This window comes from Paralichthys olivaceus, chromosome 6, assembly GCF_024713975.1.
Source record: "Paralichthys olivaceus isolate ysfri-2021 chromosome 6, ASM2471397v2, whole genome shotgun sequence".
NCBI lineage: Eukaryota > Metazoa > Chordata > Actinopteri > Pleuronectiformes > Paralichthyidae > Paralichthys > Paralichthys olivaceus.
Window position 1 is genome coordinate 19,474,392 of NC_091098.1, and position 20,473 is coordinate 19,494,864.

The window sequence follows — 20,473 nt, forward strand, 5'->3', positions numbered from 1 at the left end:
TAGTTAAATTAAGAGGGTGAATCTCTTAAGACACCTTATTTTTACACCAAGTTGAATATGTATAGGCAGGTTTAAATGAAAGCAATATACAAGTAGAGGAAGTTAAAATAAGGAATCGAGCAAGAGGTGGGAGTAATTAGCCTATATACATTTTCCTGGCAAGTGTGCATTTGATCTTATTGCTGTAATTGTCAAATTCATATTGAATGCATTTCACAATGGGCAACATTAATCTGTACAGTGTGTTGTAATGATGAACTGTGAACTATAACTTCAATCTGCTTGTTCTTCAACAATCTTGCTCACTGGAAAGATTTGAAAGAGAGAAAATCTGTATTTATGGATTTGGAGCTCAACCAGTCAGATTTTCCAGCAGTGGATCATGTCAGCAGCATACAACAGCTGCTCAGTTTTTTATTTTGTTTTTTTTACATTTATTGGATCATCCTTGGTCAATCTAAGACTGCTGCATTGATTTAAATGTTGTTGCCACATGCAGTTGTGGGATGACGTCATCTCTTGTAAAAGGAAGTTTTAGAGAACTCTTCCTTGGTGATGGGAGAATTGTCCTCCAGCTATCAAGTCTTTTCATCCACTCAGAAACTTTCCTGAACTTCTCAGCCTAAGTATGCATGCTCCCATATGTGGCTTGATTTTGACATGTAGAGCCAAATTCACTGCAAATAAATATGAACATTGTAAATGTTTTTATTCAACATTTTGCACCGACAGCATCGGGAGCTTAGGTGTCACTGTGTCTTTCCAAATTATATCAGAGATCAGAATCTGCTCTGGGATGAACTGTTAAGTGTTCTGTGATTTTTCAACATGATGAACAGTCAAAATATTAGCACATCATGGTAGCTCTATCTGCATGTAGATTTTTTGGGTTGAACAACATCGTGCATCTACTCCATTCCCAACATTCCTTTCTGTTATTTAGGCTCCCCTCGCTCCACGTACATGTTCTTAATGTGAAAAAGATTTTCCTTGAAGCCTTTGAAACTCGCTGTTCATGATATTGTGCAGTAAACAGGATTTAAGTCTGGCTGCGGCTGATTAAAGCCTTGTGAATTAAGCTTGTCTGTATTTTGTCACATTCTCAAAGGCAGACAAAGAATGTGCAAAGAGCTTCGCATGTATCAAGCTGAGCTGAAAGTTAACAGATGGCTGTCTCTTATCTTTAAATTTAGAAAGTCTGCTTATCATACACTCTGTTTCCTCTTTCCTCATCTTAGGACAGTGTGCATCCTCCTCTTAGTCTGAGTTTCAGCCAGGAGTGAGAAATAAAAAAATATACTGTATCACTCTGCTGCATTCCTCTGGAATCAATCAGTCACTCCTGAAGCGTGTGTGATGTGTATCCAGAGCAAATGTTCTGCTCCATGCATCTGGAGTGACGGCCAGTCATCAGAGTCACATCTGAGAGCTTCCAGAGTTCAGAGATGGGGACATGTGCTAAAGATGAATTCACATTCATACACAGGAGAGGTTTGATTTCTGCTCTAGGCTTTGTAAACTATACATTATCCAGCAGCTCTGGCCTTTGTTCACGTGTTTCTTTTGAAAGTGTCCACTGTTAAGTGTTCTGGATGACAGTCTAACTCTAGACTCTAATCATAAACCCCCTTCTGCCTTGTCTCACAGATGATGTAACAACTGGGAAATACATTCCCAATAACAGTAGAGTGCATACAGCTGCCAAGGCCCCACAATCCCCTTAAATTCAATCGAGCCCCCATCAAGTTCCATGAATGAATGCCTGGGAAATCAATGAAAATCTCAACAAAAAAACCAAAAACAATTTTGGAGTGTTAAAGAAAAAAAAAGTTATCGTAAAAATGTAATGGTTTCTGTCTTGGCCCACATCCCCCTCATAATCTTGCTGACAAACAAACAAACCACGGCAATCAGAGGAGTGTACTCCTCCTCCCAGCCCCAACAGTTCCCTTTATTCAAACAAGCTGCAACAGAATTTCACATACTCACAGATATCAGTTTGCTGAATATGCTTTCATCAAGATCCATGCATTATTGGGAAATCAGTGAAAAGAGTTAGGGTTAGGGGGGGAATCCTGGATCCCTTCTATTTGTCCAAAATTGACTAGATTCTGTCTTTCTTGGCCCTTTTTCCATTCTTCCGCCAAGTTTCATGAAAATGAAACCTGTTCATAAATTAAACTCAATGATCACACTAATGTTAAGTGACATCCCTTCACAGACAATATCCCCCAACATCCCTCTGCCGAGGGAAACAAACATCCTTGGTGGAAGTTTTTAGAGCAGTTTCAAGCCTTATCTTAAAAAGAGGAGTGTTTTAGGCCCCATTTTTTATATGTAGAAAATGTTCCTGCTGGGTTTTAAAGAGAGGAGCCTGATTGTTAAAGGTCCTTCCTCCCATTTTACTACTGGAGACCCTGAGAACCACAAGAGAGCCTCTATTATGAGAGTGAAGAGGTCTGTTCGGTTAACACTATACCATGAGCTCTTCAAGACATGATGGAGGTTGGTCATTAAGGGCTTTGTGTGTAATGAGATGGATTTTAGAGGGATGCAGAGCACAGAGTTAACACAGGAGAAATTTTAGCCCGTCACAATCTGTTTCGATTCTCTTTTGACATCTACCAGCCTGTCAGCCGGAGCCTATGTATTTTATGAAAAGCAAATTCAAAAAAATTCTGCTTCTCTCTAATCTTCGGTGTAAACATATAAGTAGACAGAACATATATACACAACATAATAAGTACTCAAAACATAGTTCATAGTACAACAAGGTATGAAGTCAAAAGGCATGAGAGTAGTGCAAAGCGGAAAAGTGCAAAAATACTTCATGGAAAGAAATGTAATGATGTCAAGATTTATCTGAAAACCATATGGCATCTTCCCTTTGTGTCCTGTTTAAGATTTTTTGTAAAGTAATTATTATTTAAATTGTGAGAAGCAAACTTACACAAAGAGAAAAGTCAAATGACTGTAAATATTACTGTGTAAGTATGGGCTAAATAGCGCACCACTTTAAAAGAGTATTCCGTGGGGTCACAGGTGTAAGAGGTGAAGTTGTAAAAATACTTTAAATGTCCCAGTTTGGTTCATTAAAAAAAAGTGTGAAAAAACCTTTTAAAAAAATTGAATAAATTTGATTTAATTTAATCAAATGCATAAATGAATGTGGTTAATTGCAGGCTCATGTGATAAGTGGATACATAAAATATATGTGACCATTCAAAGGTTAATAAAAATAGGGGTTATAGGGTTTAACCCTTAAATTGGGTGGCCGTGATTTGAGACCCGGTTCCTCCTGCTAGCATGCCGAATTGTCCTTGGGCAAGATACTGAACCCTAAATTGCCCATGATGGCTGTTTCTGTCAGAGTGTGACTGATGTATGAAAGAATATGGTGGCATATAGAAGTGCTGTATAACTCTGCATGTGAATGTGACTTGCAGTCAAAAGCACCAAGGGTTTTTAAGACTAGAGGACCACAATATAATGCTTTAACATTTATCTAATTCAGACAAAAATAAGATCATATCGAGCAGCTTTACACAGCCTCATTGGAATTGAAATCCCATCATGCTTTCTGTTGCTGTTATTTGTCAGATGCTGTGTCCAAAGGCCAGATGAGAAGTGAAGCGCCACAGGAGGGAATCACCTTGTTCCCACATTGTCCCCATCAAAGATTTTTAAGAGTCTACTTAGACAGGAAAGGCCTTCTCATTGTGATTGAGTGGTGAGTTGGCAAATAATGCAGTCTTCTAAAGTGAAAGCGCATGTTGACTTCCTTTCCCAGATCTTCTTTGAAAGGCCTTAGGGAGCTTTGGATTGTATTAGTCAGTATCAGTTGCACTGTGTGATGATGGGGCCACTTCCCTTTTAATGTACACCAACTGAGTGAGGAGGTTCCAGCAGCAGTGGAATGAAACAAATTCAAGCCATAAACCCAAGGAAGCAAGGCGTCCCATCTGTGTATGCTCAGGTTCCTTCTCTCAAATGGGATGCAATGTATGGTGAGTCTGTGATTAAGGTGCATTATCCACCGTCTTCTAACTCCACAAAGAGGGGAAGTCGACTGGGGAGGAATGATTATAATCCCTGTAACTTTGCCCCCAATTTTGCTGCTACGCTAGAGGTCATAAATGGTGAGGCCCACTCTGAGGTCAATCTGCAGTATGATAATGGATCTCCTCTGTCTACAGGCACCAGCACAAACACATGTTAACTTTCTCCACAGCTTGAACACTGTAATTGACGAAAGTAGTGAGTACCTGTAGTGAGCAGTAACAGAGAGAGCGGAAAAAATATGGAACGTTGAAGAAGAATGACTGTGAACAAATAACAGGGTTTGACATACCTTTACATGTCGAAACATACAGTGTTTGATACTGTTGGTTGTTGTCCATAAGCATACTGCAACATAAGAGCTACATTTCAAATTATAACCAAGCGCCAACTCAGCGCTCATTACAACATCTCACCTGGTTCGTTAACTTTTCTATATCATAACCCCCACCTGCACCATAACCTCCTCACCAACAATAAACAGCAAGCCAGACTCAGAGTGGCTGTGTTAATGATAAGGCATAACACAGGGAGGAACCCAAGGTCGTTAAAAAACAGATGTCTGTACCAGCTTACAGATGGGACTGATATTGACATGGCTGGAGGTGAAATGTTGTGGTGTACGTTCGACATGCAAGTTGAAAAATGTATGTGCTCTAATGAGACAGGGTGGCTGGGACTGCTGCCGGAGGGAGAGAGGGGATATTTACTCTATACCAACAACATATTCTGCTCAGTCTCAGAAAGACGCAGGCGACGTGAGCACGGAAGGAAGCGTCGTCTCTGATCAACCAAGCGATAGGTATGCTGTGCCGACTTTACCTTTAAAAAGTGGGAATGCATGGGGCTTAAATTGCTTCATTAGTATACTGCAGAGTTAGTTGCAAAAGTATATATTAGTGGTTACAGCTATGGGATTGGGTAATCAGGCAAAAACTACAGTTAACATCATATTAACTATACATTTTTGTCTGTGGTTTCAATCAGTAATCATGCAGAGAGTGGTGCTCTTCCTCTTGATGGGAATTGTGGATCTGAGCATGGGCCAGCGGTACAGCCAGTTCCAATGGCTTTCCCACCTGCGAGGGCGGCGTCGGTCCACCAGCTGGCAGGCAGAAGAGGTGGACTGCCCTCTGGAGTGCGACTGCCCCTCAACATTATTCACTGCTATGTACTGTCACAACCGCAACCTACAGCATGTTCCCTACGTACCCTCACACATAAAGTATGTCTACCTGCAGCACAACCAGATCACTGGCATCCAGGATGGAGTATTTGACAATGCTACCAACTTAGTCTGGGTCGTGCTGTTTCACAACCAGCTCAACTCAGACAAGATTGGCAAGAATGTCTTCAGCAAGCTCAAGAACCTGGACCGGTTACTCCTGGATCACAATGAGCTCACCCATGTGCCTCCTAACTTGCCCAAGTCCATCACAGACCTGCGGCTTGGTCATAACAAGATCTCAAAAATCCTCCCCCGGTCGTTTGAGGGGATGGCCAACCTCACCTCCCTTCAGCTCCAAGCAAATGTCATAGAGGACCTTCAAGGTGTGTTCAAGGGGCTGAAGTCTCTGATTTTGCTGGACATGAGGAAAAACAAATTGAGGACAATCCCTGACAACCTCCCTGAGAGGCTGCAACAGCTCTACCTGGAGTTTAACAGCATAGAGAGTGTGCCAGCAGGCTTCTTCACCATGTATCCCAAACTGCAGTTTGTCCGGTTGGCTCATAACAAGCTGACAGATAAAGGACTTCCATCCAATGTCTTCAACATCAGCACACTAACTGAGCTCGACCTGTCCTTCAATAAACTGGAGAAGATCCCTGTAGTCAGCAGGAACCTGGAGAACCTTTATCTGCAAGCCAATAAAATCAAAGGTATGGACACATCCTGTCGCACAGTATGTTCACATGACATGTAGCAGTAAATCCCATGGGAGATTCACTTTTAACTGTGATAACTGTTTTACTGCTTTTTAACACTCTAAATAAATTATTATGTGTTTAATTGTGGCGCCAGGGTTAAACTGTTTAGAACTGTAGCTTGAATGCGTTAAAGCAGGTTGACACAAAAAGTTTGTATAATTTTTATTCATATCCCAAACAGGGGCGGATCCAGGGGTGGGGCCAGGGGAGTCTGGGACTAGCTGCAATCTGATTGGTCCCAGAAGTGCCCATGTCCTGTCAATAGTCAAAAATGTTAACAAAAAATATTAGAATTTGTGAGAATTTTTTTTGAAAGTTTTGAGTAACACAATGTAACAATGAAAACCTTTCAAAACATATTTAATAATTTATAGCTTTAAATCAAGAAAAAATTACGTGCACCTTACTGAATCAGGAAATGTGCATGAATGCTGGGCATATAATTGGCCCCTCTGTTCAAGTTGTGGCCAATTTATGGCCCCCGATTTTAAAAACTCCTGGACTTTTACCAAAACGTAGTTAGTGGGAGAGTTAGTATTTGATTTAACAGGAGCTGTAGTTGTTTTCCTCCTCTGCCTCTCTGACAGATCGTCAAACATAAGTGAGCTCAACAATTCCCACCCTCCACTGATCCACTCCGGTTGCTTGTGTGATTTTGAACTGAAAAACACGGTCAGACAGTTTACCCACATTGTTTCTGTCTGACTCGGTTCAACAACACAATTTAACTGCATTTGTAACATCCTTCAGCTTCAAACACTATCTGGTCTTTTTAACTTCCTAAAACTTCACAAGTTTTCTGTCGTCTCCTTTTTGGAGTTGGATTCGGTGCAACGGCCTCGCCCTCACGGTGATGTAACATCGCACATTACTTCCGGGGTCTTGGCTGAATATGCAGCGAAGTGGAAAAAATTCAAGCATTAGACAAGAACGACAGCAGGATTTTCAGACAACTCTTCTTAATGTTGCCCTTTACTCTGACATAGCAGTTTTCAACACACACTTTCTTCTCATACACAATACAAACACAAATACCAAATGTTCACAGTTAAAAAAAGGACAATAAATAATGCAGATCATAAAACAAAGTACAAGAAGAGAGTTTTTTATTGATGTTTTGCTCCATGGCTTCCAGAAAAGCTGTAATAAAGCAGTGTGAGCATCGCGGCTCGCCTTTTAGCCCAGACTTAGGTCCCAGGAGGAATTTACTGCAGTGCTCATTTTTGTTGGCTTGGTTTGATAACCTCTCGATGTGACTCACAGAATGACACTGTGAGACAGCACGTTGCCTCCCTTTTGTATTTCTGTCCTTTCTGTGTCTTCCAGAGTTCTCTCTGCGCAGCTTCTGCAGTGCAATCGACATGACAAACTTCTCCAGATTGAGAATGCTGCGCCTGGATGCCAATAAGATCAGTGCCAGAGACATTCCTGCTGAAGCTGCCTACTGTTTGCGGCGTGTCGCCTTTATTGACGTGTAGAGCTTCCTGATCTCTTTCCCTGATGTGTCTCAACTCTTCAAGGGTGTTGTCCTCCCGTAACACCCTGATGACCTGTTACCTGCCACTGTGTTTACCCACTGTCCACTTACGTCAAAACATTCTTGAAATAACGCTTTGTGAAATTGTCATGAGAGCTACTATTATTATTCCAAATGATTAAATAGTTCCAGTATTAGTCAACAGGAAATACCACAGTTGTATAATCATGTATCCAGATGACAGGCATATGGATGACAGAAAGAGAGAGATGACTAACATCCTTTCAACAAACTAATCATATTATCAGTACCAGTATTCTGGCAAAATAATACAGTATATATAAATTGGTATAACTAAGTTGTAGCTGATGATGAGTTCTGCTTGATTCATATCTAATAAAGAATAACTTATAAAATTGAACGTCAACAGCGAGAGATTCAGTTCGGATCTTTGCCTCCACCATGTGGCATAGGATGATAAAACAGTAGTATTTTATTTGGCAAGGTCACATTGTTTAATGTACAATCAGTGTACACTTAATAATGACCCTACTGTTCATTATCAACATTTTCTCTATAAAGTTATTTGATCAAGTGTTTGTGTCTTTAACTGCTTCTCAAGGGTGCAAAGTTAATCTGTTGGTTTCAAGATAGTAGATTACTAGATTGAGTGTTATCTAATGTTTTACTTTATTGCCGACTGTTTTCAGAGTCTGAGTTAAAGCCAGTAAAGCTATAATCAGGCGTATTAACCTGTGAACTGACATGATTCAGAGTATATCCACTGACAAAGCTATGAATTATAAATTGTTTTGGTATGTAATGCGATTCTTTCATCTCAAAGGAAAAAAAGTTTCCAGCTGTCAGCGTAATGTTTGTCAGGACACGTTTTTAGAATTGGAGACATGTTGTGTTTCCTCTAATTTAAAGATAAAAGAGGCAGAGAGGTTGGGAGAGAGAGAGGCAGCAGCCCCCTTGACAGTACTAACTGGTCTTAGGCAGTTCCCACATATTTATTGTTGAGGACAACTTGCCTTTTCATCTTCATCAGCTGCCTTTAATCCTCTGCAGAAAGGCACTAAATTGAATTATAGAAATACTTTCCTTGTTTTGTAATGGAGCCCTGACTTGGGATGAATAATGGATTACTGCCAGTGAAACACTGGTTTGCACACTGATAAGCAGTAGCCTGTGAAATTAAGTGTGTTATACTGTAGATCATGTTATATTGCAGGCTGCACATGGTTCTGCAGAGGTTGGGGGGGGCAGGGCTGTACACTTGTTTTTTCTCCTCTGCTTTACGCAGATTCTTCAAAAACAAAATAGGGGCCAGCACATATGCAGATGATTACATGTGGGAATATTTTGACAGGATTTACTGATGTGGCCCATTCTAAGACAAGTACAAATGTTTAGTTCGGTGGGAATTTGTCCAATTTTCCTCAAAGTCAGACATTATGCAATTTATTATTATAAAACATTAAGGATGGATCGTCATTGAATAAACATGAGTGAAAGTCACGACAGCATTATGGAATAGACATGCAACATTCCCCTCCTCTCTGTCTGTATTATCATATTATTTACCAATGCCATGTGGCAATGAATAAATGGAATGCATGCATATGAGTTAACTGCAGTAGCATGTTGTTCCCACCAAGTTCTATCATCCCCAGTGTGCACTGGTGTGTATCTATCAAGATTGTTTCTCCACCTCTCTGCCAGTAACAACAGCTCAGTGTGTTTGACTAATAACACAATATTCTTGTTTTGAAACTACTCAGATTGTTTTATAATAACACTGGATTTACAAATCTTTAGCCTTAACATTAACAAATTGGCGAACTTCGTGATGACCAGCAGCGTGGGCTGACAATGAGGGGAACTGTAGTGCTTTCTGAAGCAGTGGAAAAGACAGAGGATAAAAGCATTTTTGACTGAAGTGTTAAGTCGAACAGAGTGTAGGCTATAAAGGGGCCTCAATCCATAAATGAAGCCATTACCTGCACTTTACATGTGATTTCCTGGTGTTCATGTCCTCTGCTCAGCCACCAATCAGCCATACATTTTAACTGGTTTTAAAGCTGTGGACCATGAATGCACTGGTAGCTGGACAGCAATGCATTTGGGATCAAGTCTTGATGTTAACTTTTTATTATCAATACGGTCATTGAATAGAGTCAAACTAATAAATAACTTGTGGAAATGTTTGGCAAACAACATTACAAACAGTTGGTTAAGTGGCAGCAAATGGAGACACATTATTCAACATTCATAACTAGTGTAAAAATAAAACTTTTTTGTGAACCGCAAAAGATAACGCATAAACATAATATACATAGCATATTAATCCAAATAAGGTCCATCTTTGCTTTAAATCAAAGCGAAGCTTCCGATTAAATAGGTGAGCTTGATATATTACACACAATACTGATATGACAACTTGTTTGTGATGGATAAAATGTACAGCTTCACAAGTGTTCCATCTGCTGCTGCAGTGATGCGCCGTGTGTCACCTGAGGAGAGAAAAACACCGAAATAAAGAGAATGCTTCACATCGAGGAGAACACAGATGATGTGAGCTGTGCCAACTCCGGCTGTTTAACTGACCCAGAGTATTCTAATGAGGTTGAGAAGGATACTCACATTATTGTGGCTCCATCTCTATGTCCTGCAGGTCTCTGCTTCAACCCAGATGACAAACACATGCATTAGGATGACAATAAACATGGGCAGAACATTTCATTTGTAATACTAATAATCCCTGGGCTTCTACCTTTGGTTTGTATATCTTGATCTGTGAGGGTCGTGGGTTTTCTGTTTTGGAAAGAAAAAAAAATCCGATGAGACACAGAGGGTGAGTAACAAAATAATTTAAAAAAAAGAACGAACTAAATCATTTGTAGTTCTGACTGATGAGAAATCAGGAGGAAAGCCACTGACAGAGGCTTGTGTGCAAAGATTTAGACAAAAAAACTGTGGTGTTTTGCCATGATTGAGTTGGAAGATAGTGAGCAAATAACTGGACGGGGCAGTGCACAGTAATGCTGCAAAAAAGTAGAAAGGTTGCTGTGGACTAATTTAATATTTTATTTCCTACCATTACAACTTTCTTTATAATGACTTCTGGAATCCATCGAGTCCAGGCTGTTCCACTGTTCTCCTTGACCGAGTAAACTACAAAGTTTTACAGCCACCTTTCAAATTTGTTGAGCATTTCGCAGCCAAAGGATAGATTTTTTTTTAAAAAGCGCTTGGCATCGTGATATTCATGTTATTTTGCCCCAGCCCTGGAGGCAATATGAGCAGTCGTCTGGTGAAAGAAATGGTTTGTTTGGCTCTGGAGACTAAAAAAAGCGAAGTTTGACCCCTGTTTTAACCTTAAAGTTACAGCCTCGCCTCCAGCAGAGTTCATCAGTAAATCTTATTCAATAAATCAACACTGGTATATTGCCCAAAAGATGTGCAGACGGAAGGAGCATACATGTGACAGAGACAGCATACAGAACAAGTTATTTTTATCAACTCTGTCACTGCACCCGGCCTATAATATGTTATGACCTCTTTACATACAGTCTATGGTTATGACACAGCCAATAAATGTACAACATCTGCCTTTGCACAAGACATTAGATTCACTTACAAGGACGACTTTGAATAAGCACAATTCGTTCATCCATGTCAGAAAATGGAATAGACCTGCATGGACATTAATTATGTTTGCCAATGCAGGCCTCATGGTGCCATAGCAAATACAACAGTCGACAAAAACACTGATTTTGTATGGTTTAAGATTATTTGCAGACATGGCTCTGCTCCAAGTAACTAACATGTCATTTCCAATGTTGTCCATTCCCTCACACAGCATTTGAAGCCCAGGCACCCCTCTTTAGTCACACATTTTCACTGCACACACAGATGATGGTAATTAAAGTCAGAGAAGGTTTAGTGCCGAGGCTTCGAGGGGCAACATTTACCCACACCCACACTGTGGCAAAACGCAGTAGAGGCAGCTCCACTCTGCTGTGTCACTGAGCGTAATCAGCTAAACAGGATACGAGCAACCAATACTTCCCAAAGGAAAGGTCAATTCCAGCTTTTCTCACAAGCTGCTAACTCTGAACAAGACAGGATCAATTTATGGCAGGAAGCAGCACATTTCTCCCAAGTCATTTATATGAATCAAATGCAATATTTGGCATCCATACCACCTATAATAACTGATTCTCATTGTTCCTGTCTACACTGTTTACCCTGTAACACTGTTTACCAACGTTAAAATATTGATTCAATTATGTTAATATAACCTTAAACAACCTTTGGAGCAGCAAGTTGGTTCAACAATTCTAAATATTCCTCGTTTGTCACTGATTATCTTGGTTAGGGTTTGCCAAAATCCATTCGCCTGCCGATAAATTAAAATGTCTGAAGTCTGATTCAATCAAAACCTTTAAAAAGCCAACTCCTGATCGACCGTGAATGCATGCATTTAGCGGCACCTATATCCCCACACAACTGTGATCCTACAGTAGATTTGGAAGAAAAAACAAACCCAAAAACAGTAACTTTACTGTGAGGAATCATCCGATATTGACTTAAAAGAGCCACTCAGACAGAAGAATGTGTTTGAAATTAACCCACCACTTGTGTGAAGGTCTAATGTGATTACACGCTGATGCTCTTTCAGTTCTAGAGTAATGTAATCAATGAGAACATATCCCCTGGCTCCCATGTGATCAAAATCATCCTGCCACTCAACAGAATGCACATTTGTGAAAGAACAAACATGACAACATTCTGACTCACTCAGCTCCAAACTGCAGGAGCTGTTACTGTGAGCTCTGTGTACATTCTCGAGGGGTATCATAGTTACGTACAGGGGTAAACACATGCATGACGTGCATATTAGGCATTAGCAATACTCCTGAAATTGCTTGATCAAAGCGCTGACCTCAGAATTAGTCAGTCTGTGAGCATTGTTCTGCAACAAATCAATGCTCAACATATATCTAGGTCAGATGCATAACACGATTTCTAAATGAGGATTTAAGGATCAAATGCAGTTTATCGAACTTAACAAAGTGAACAGTAAATGCAGCCACAGAACAACTTTGTTTACCACCACACCAGAATTTTAGATTTCCCTTAAAAAAATAAAACCATTCACAATTTCTTTGCAACTTTCATTCGCCAGTAAAGAAGGGGCTGGTTCCTATGTGGCCATGTTTGATTTGTCCCACAGATAAAATGTAAAAGAAGCATGCCATAAACCAAGGCTGGGTTGTAGTTAACGACATTGGTGTCTTTGCTTTTTTGCTCCCTTTAAAACACTGTCACTTTAACAGACCTGTTAGCTTATTATTGTTCTCCAGAGATGATGCTATGTTTTTACCAGGATTACTTAAACTGGTACTGTCTCATTGCCTTCATTTTATGGGGTTGTTTAGCCATTATTACACCTTTTTTGTCTGTTTGTGTTTTAATGGGATATAAAAGCACTGTGGTTGCCACATCATTCATTTACAAAATAAATTACAGTTGTTTAATCTCCAATAATGATGAGATCATATGAGTTAATGAATAGAGACAAATATGGGGAGCTGGTACATGGCTGCCAAGACCTACTGACTGGAATGCTTAACTTTATTACGGCACATGTGATGTAGGAAATTAACAAATCAGAAGCACCAGTACCTTGTGTGAGATGAGACAGTAGAGCATGAGTATGAATAGCAGTCCTCCGCAAATGGAGGCAATGATGAAGCCAAGCTTGTACAGGTCTTTGACCGGTCTTCTCTGAGAGGCCTTCACTGACTTCCTACCATAACTGTCTGTAGAAAAGAACAGGAAATCTGTGATCTCAATAGCTCCAGACATCTGCATAATTCATCACAGGACTTTCCAGAAGATTGAGATTCCCACCTGTAAAATGTGCGGGTGACTCTGTGAATAGCTCTGTGGTAGAGCCAAAGGTTTCTGTGTATTCGTGCTGGCATCTCCAGTCCACTGGTGCATTGCTGGTTGTGATCAGCTCCCAGTAAACAGACAGCACCTCTGAAGCCCTCTGCAGTGCCTCTGAAGGAGACCCTCTGTACAGCGTCTCGAAACTCTCTGGCTTATCCTGTGGTACATTCCATTTAACATACCTTAAATATTTTCACAAGTATTGCAGATTTATCTTTTCATGCTGGGCAGTTCCTCATATCACATATTTGTATTTGATGTTTTATATTTATGAAAATGTATTCCTTCACCCGCATGAAATGAGATACAAGTACAACACATAAATGCATATACTCACTTCAACCTCTTCATTAATCTGTGGCACACATTTCTGAGAATAGATGTTGAGGATGAGCGCTCTAAGGGACTGAACGTAGCCATCATTGACTGACCCCCGGTTATATTTGAAGTGGGTGGTGAGAAGCTCCAGGATCCATGGTAAAGCAGCTTTTACGAAGCAACATTTGCTCTGTGTAAAATCACACCACAAGGTAATAAACATAAAACCACAAGGCAGTTAGTGGAAAGTTTGAAGTTAAGGTTCATTAAGGAAACCGTAACAATAAACAAATGTTACCTTACCAAATTTCTCCGTTCTATGAATGTGTAGGTTATCGAACAACCACTTCTCAACTGGTTATCCATCTGCAGAAACAACAAAAGTTTTGTAGTGGGATCGACATTTCTACTATTTCAACAGCTGTTTCTGATGTTGTTTCAACACATACCAGGTTCCTGACTGTAAGCAGGTGCTCCCTAGTGATGGAGTGTCTGCATGGACCAGGGACCTCAGCCATATTCAGAGGGAAGCTCAGGAACATAAGCACACACAGACACTTTACCTGCAACTGAAACAATCATACATTATCTTTACATTCAACTCTCCAAGGGGGGTTGGACACAAATCTGTTTACATTCAATACCAGTTATCACATTAGAAGTACTCTGACATCACTCAAGTAGATAATGTATCATAATGTCAAGAGTCAATGATTTTTGAAGGAAGGCAGGTGCAGTGAAGATACTTCTAATATAATAAAACCCGGTCTTTGTGCAGATGGCCTAAAAACAAACAGGGGAAACAAAATCAGAAAGTCTAAATTCTGGCTATCCAAAATAGCAGAAGACGTGAAAATCTCATGAACAAATGCATGAAACTTAGACAAACTGACAAAGAGTGAAAGGGGATTCAGGGGCCTCTATTTTCTAGTAAGGGGAAGACAATAGGACTTAGGTGACACGAAGCTGGGCAGGCAGACAATAACAAAGTAGGGGAAAAAATCAAAAAAGGAAGTAAACCACAAAAGACATACAAGGACAGTAATGTCAAAATAAAGCTGGAAATAATGAACAGGGGCCAGTGAACAGGGAGGAGAGAAATATGGCGGGGAACTCAGGGGAATACCAGGAGGACTAGACAAGGGCAAAGTTCGAAATCTCTGGTGGATGCCCACAGAGGGCAGGGCAGGGATGGAATAAGAGACCTCAGCACGCAAGATGAGGGAACAGAACAGGGACCGACCATAGGACCCTCTGTGGATGGCCCAGATGCCAGGAAAACAGGATGAACTTCTCAGGCCGGTGAAGGCAGGACCTCTCCGAAAGGTTAAACATGAGGCTGACAGGGAACACAGAAACTCTCTCAAGGACCAGCAGGAGACCAGTTTTGCCTCTGGTGGATATCGGCAAGACTGAAGGTCCAGAAAGGCAGCTGGCACCAGAGGATTCAACCCCAGGTTAGTGCAGGCTGGATTGCAGAGCCGGGTGGGGTCAGGTGGAGATGCATCTGTTGACCAGTCTGGCTGCTTGTCAGCAGGGACTGTCCACTCAAAGTGCGGAGCTGGTATCTGAAGATCTGGAGCAGGTGTTGTCTGGGCTACCAACTGGGAACAAGGAGTAGGTTATGGCCAGACAATTGAAAAATTGGAAACCAGGGGCAGGTGTCAACCATACCACCAACTGGTGATCAGGAGTTGGTGTCAACTGGGATCAGGATCAAGCTTAGTTTTGGCTAATACAGGAGTGTGCTGGATGTTGGCCAAGACCCCTGACACTGGAGAAGATTGGATGTTGAGAACTATTTCACAATGTAGCCCTGTTGTGTGAAAATACATTTTTGGGTAGCTCAGCACCTGTAGTGCTGGACAGCTGAGTCTCTGTGGGGCTGTGCAGCTTGACCAATCAACCTCTCTGTGACCCAAGCTTCTTTCTAGAAGCTAAAGTCCACAGGTGTCTTGGGGGATAAGCCTGCTCAAGGTCCTCAGGGTCAGGAAGTTGGTCATCTTGGTAGCAGGGCTCAGAAGAAGATCTAGGAAAGATGCTAGCCAATTTGGGTGCAGATTGGAGGCTAGTAGAATGGGAGGCTGGCTGTAGGCCCGTATGCTGGTTGCTAGCATGATGAAGGCTTGCAGGTTTAGGTGCATGCATAAGGCTAGCATTATGGTGGTTATCATGCTGGAGGCAAGCAGACCTGAGGCTAGCTTACTCGGAATGTAGAGTGGAGACTAGCAGCTTATTGAGTTATATGCAGGTTGGGAAATAGGATGGAGTCTTGAGGGCCTGGGACTAGCCGATAGGATCCAGGCTGCAGGTTAGTTGCTCAAAAGCTGGCAGCAGTTCAGCAGACAATGGAACATGCTGCTGGCTAACAGACTGAAGCCTAGCTGGAGCACTGGCTGCAGGATAGCTGACTCAGAAGCAGGCTGGTGGCTTATCAGCTGGGAGAAAAAGGGGTGGCTAAAAAACACGAGACTGGCATGCTGAAATCAAGTTAGCAGGGATGTTTAAAAAAATCCTTAAGCCACTAAAGCAATGAACTCACAGCTTTCTGGACAAGTTACATGCCAATGTCAGTCCTACTAGACTGTCCTCCTTACTCAGGCACCTCCACCCCTCCACCATTATGCAGCTTATAACACAAATCACAGAGTTCAATTAAACAAAGCGCCTGCTGCGTCCAAATGGTCGGTTGGTACTGTCAAGATTCGTGGTTTGGACCCAAGTGCACTCCCCACACACGTGATAGCAGGCAGCATGGAGTGACAATACAATTAATATGAGAAAAGTGGTTCATGTGAAGATGAAAACAACAGAACAAGTAGGCAAGCAAAAACTGAGGAAGTACAAACTCTGGCAAACCAAAACTAAGGTCACAAAACACATGGGGAAGAAGTCAGGAACAAATGCAAGAAACCAAAGAGACAAAATGACAAAGTGTGAAGGGAATCCAGAGCATTAAATACCCTAGGGGAAGACAATAGGACACAGGTGAAACTAATTAGGGCGGGGCAGACCATCACAGAAGCGGGAAAAATAACAAAGACAGGAAGTAAATGAATAGATGTGCAAGGAAAGTAATTTCAAAATAAAACATGAAATAATAATGCAGAGTCCAGGCATGAAGTCACTCAAAGGGAAGATTGTGATACATAAAATAGAAAGATGAAGAATACTCTCAATCACCAATTCAACCAGGGAAACATTAAGAGCTGATTTTGGCATCCTGACCTCAACCATGTCAACATGAAAGTAATCCACATAGCAGTGTCGCTCCGATTCAGCACTCCCTCCCAAATTGTGATATATTCCCTTCGTAAGAGAGCTTTCTTCCTTTCTCTCCTCTTATAAGTTATTTGAAAAGGAAAATCAAGTTCAAAGTAAACCGTAGTGGAGTTTCCTCTTGATTTACACCGTAACAAAAGGCATTTGAGCAATTTGTGCATTTCCGTCCAAAATTCTAGTGGTCCATGTCATGGGAAAAGATAGAAACAATGCTGTCTCTCCACCCCTGCACATCAATTGTGCACAACATTTCTGTTTCTCAACTCGGGTCCTGACAAAGTATCGGGTTTCAGATTGAGTCTAACGTGTACAGCGCCTTTTTCCTCCGATATTACCAGTGACAGATGTTTAACTGTGCCTGACCTCAGAGGAACCCAGCCTGGTGTAAGATAAATTCCAGCTATGGTCCTCTACCATGGAAATTTGGCCTGAGAAGGCAACATGCATAGACTCCTCCTGTAGCCAGTGATGCCTGCTACCAAGCACCTTTTGGCAACTGTAACAGTAAAATGGCCCCAGATGAAACCTAATCCTTCTACTCAGGATTTAAAACATGGTGACAAGCACATGTTTCTCACACTGCAGGCAATATGTCTGCAGTGGAAAGGTATTCCTTCATAATCAACTCCTTGAGTCACTTGACCGGAGTTCGATGCAGCTTTTACAACTAACAGCCCAGACAGATGCCAGAGAAACACTAAGCTGAAACGATTAAAAAAAAAAAAAGATTTATTGTTGACTGGTCTACCTCGGAGATCTAGATATATAAAGATATAAAGGACAGTTTAAAGCCGTTAGAAACGAGAAGGACTATTTTCATATTTCGTCTGTTCCTCTTGTAAAGCTGAGCTGCACAGTTTAACTCTACAGTTCCCGTAGTTTGTGTGTCATGATTTACCATGAATCTAAGTTGTTCAGTCTGTGCATGCAGACTGATTGCCAAGTTCTGAAGGAGAGGAAAAACACCCTGCGCCATTATGTGTTTTAGCGAACTATTTAAGCAAATAAAAAAAGTATATTAAAATAAAAAGAGATTTCAAAATAAAACAAGAAGCTATGTGTGAACTGAAAGACTATCATGCCAGCCACAAGTTTTACTAAATAACTAATGATGACACATAATCAAATTAATGTAATCTAATAAAACTTTTGATGTGACTGGTATGTGGCAAATGCAGGAACACATGATGCAAATGTCACCTATCACATGAGTTGTTTTCTCTATGCTGCTATGATCTATGTAGGTCAGCAAACTGCAGGATCACGCATCAAACTTCACACTTCAGAACAACTCTTGCATGCCCTTTTCTTGTCTTGCAGCAGCCTTGGACTTTTCTTGTGATAGTTATAGAAAATTTCTCACCTACCTTCGCTTTGCTCTGAATCAGGGTTGACACAAGGATGGTCATCTGGTACGTGTTTGACAATGGAAAACACCAGACTCCTCTGTCACACACATTGAAGCAAAGAGATCCTTTTCATATATTCAATCCCGCTCCAGAGAAAGGAATTTACTGTTAAGTAAATTTGACACTTCGTCATGCGGCGCTGTTTTTCAAAGCATTGCCTGATGTGCTCCTCCTGCACAGAGTGAGTTCAAACCAAGACTAACTGTCTCAGCTGACAGACAGCCCTTTTTAAAGACCTCCCTTCTGTCTTCTGTTTGACAAGATTTGGTGTACTGGTCTCTGCAGATGTGTTATAACAAATTGGTTTTTAGACTATAGATTAACAGGATCATTTATTTTTGTTTAAGATACAAGAGCAAGAGACCCCTCAAGGTTATTTTTCTAAAAAAGGAAATGTGAATAAAAGGATTTATTAGAGCTTCAATACGGTGGTGGTAACATCTGTTGTTATTCTTGAAACTCTATGACTTGAAGCCACGTCCTTTTAAAATGCTGTTTGTCACACAAACTCTCAGAATAACAATTGTGATTAGGGGCCATGCACTCGCTTTCTTCTGGAGAATTACTGCTGTGATTGACGGGATCCATTTGAGGGAAAGCAAGCAAGAAAAATCAGATGCACGGAATGCTCAAGGATAGGATGCGTAGTTGGACGCATGCTGCTCAATTTATTCACTGATTTATTCATTTAGTTAGACTCCAGCAGAGAGAAAGAAAAAACATTAGGCCTGGGATCTATTAAGACAGGAAGCGACTTCTTACACTTTGTATTGCGAACACATTCCTACGCTTGACATCACTAACTCATGTATCTTAATCATTAATTGGTCTCATACTGTGGAATGTATTTTTTTCAGTTTAGAATTGAATCAGTGGTAGGAAATTGAAACTGGGCACATGCACTCAAGTACAGTACTGACCCAAACCACAAAACATATTGATAATCAAATAAAATATAATGCGTTGCTGGAAATCAGTTTACCCCAAAACATGAAGAGCAACTAAAATGAGCTCAGTCTCAATCAGCAGACACATTACAATGCTGCTCACATGTTACAGCATCAACGATAATGATATGTAATATATTTTTGATTGTATTTATTTATTTAAACATTACAAAATGTAATTATTAGAAATTGTTTGATATTTGCAGAAATGCAAAATCACATACACACTTTAAACTATATATATATACATTTACTCATGAATTTGACACTTAAAAAGCTGGTAGAGAGGCACAAACTCTAAAGCAGAAATTGCACAAAGACCTGAAGTTGCCATAAACTGAAATGTTAAAATAATATAATATTGTGTCTTCTTTATAAGTAAATTCTGCTGAAAATACTTTTGCAACATCTGTCCTTGAATGGAGGAGTTTTTTTCTTGCACTGTGGTATTGCTATAATATTTTTTAAGTCAACAAATCATTGACCATGAAAGACAATAATGAATACATCCCATTAACAAGAGTCGTCTGCCCAGAGTCTGATATATCGTGTTATTCACCACCTGCTACTCATTACAGAATCAAATGTGTATTAATCCTCTAATAAAAAAATAGTCCCATACAAAGGCACAATTATTGCAGAGCTGCTTTTAGGAAATTATTTGGGCCATTCAAAAATACATATATATGTAATGTGGCTCCATTTTTAGCCTGTACCAAAAGGTCTAGGTGGGAGTATTATGTTTAAAAAATGACAAAAGTTAGTACTACAATAGAAATCTCGACTGGAACATTTCAACAGTCACTGTCCATCTGTTTCACATTAACTGTTATAGTATTTCTAGCACTGCTACTTGTGTCATTGCTGACATTTCTGGAATTTCCCCTGCAACTCCCCAGATACTGCTGATAATTAACACTGCAATAAAATGCCTGTGTAGTAACATTAAATCTCAGTGCATCTATACACTGAATTTCAATTGCAATAATATTAAGAAAATGATCTCATTTGTTTTCTTAGGAGGATTCAGATGGAAAAAGCTGCAGTCACATTAGCTTAGTGTAGCATAGAGAAACAGATTTGCTTGG

The 20,473-nt window shown here is 40.5% G+C and overlaps 2 protein-coding genes across 6 annotated transcripts; one reads left to right on the top strand and one right to left on the bottom strand.

The window, feature by feature from the left end:
- The first annotated feature begins 4,703 nt into the window (after positions 1 to 4,703).
- fmodb (fibromodulin b) lies at positions 4,704 to 7,466 on the top strand. The gene is made up of 3 exons (XM_020096043.2): positions 4,704 to 4,861; positions 5,047 to 5,940; positions 7,315 to 7,466. The coding sequence occupies exons 2-3, from the start codon at positions 5,052 to 5,054 to the stop codon at positions 7,464 to 7,466; spliced, it is 1,041 nt and encodes a 346-aa protein (XP_019951602.2). The 5' UTR covers positions 4,704 to 4,861; positions 5,047 to 5,051.
- Positions 7,078 to 18,649, bottom strand: csf1b (colony stimulating factor 1b (macrophage)). 5 transcript variants are annotated; one of them, XM_069527214.1, is made up of 10 exons: positions 18,397 to 18,649; positions 14,991 to 15,351; positions 14,197 to 14,316; positions 14,051 to 14,113; positions 13,767 to 13,937; positions 13,388 to 13,586; positions 13,160 to 13,296; positions 10,242 to 10,282; positions 10,112 to 10,149; positions 7,078 to 9,981 (listed from the first exon to the last, which is right to left on the bottom strand). In XM_069527214.1, exons 2-9 carry the CDS (start codon positions 14,991 to 14,993, stop codon positions 10,113 to 10,115), a joined length of 771 nt encoding a protein of 256 aa, XP_069383315.1. In that variant the 5' UTR covers positions 14,994 to 15,351; positions 18,397 to 18,649; the 3' UTR covers positions 7,078 to 9,981; position 10,112. The 5 variants fall into 5 exon arrangements, with proteins under 5 accessions (XP_069383315.1, XP_019951576.1, XP_019951577.1 ...); XM_020096017.2 differs by lacking the exon at positions 14,991 to 15,351; XM_020096018.2 differs by lacking the exon at positions 14,991 to 15,351 and having other exon boundaries at positions 10,112 to 10,146; positions 18,397 to 18,648.
- Positions 18,650 to 20,473: the final 1,824 nt, after the last annotated feature.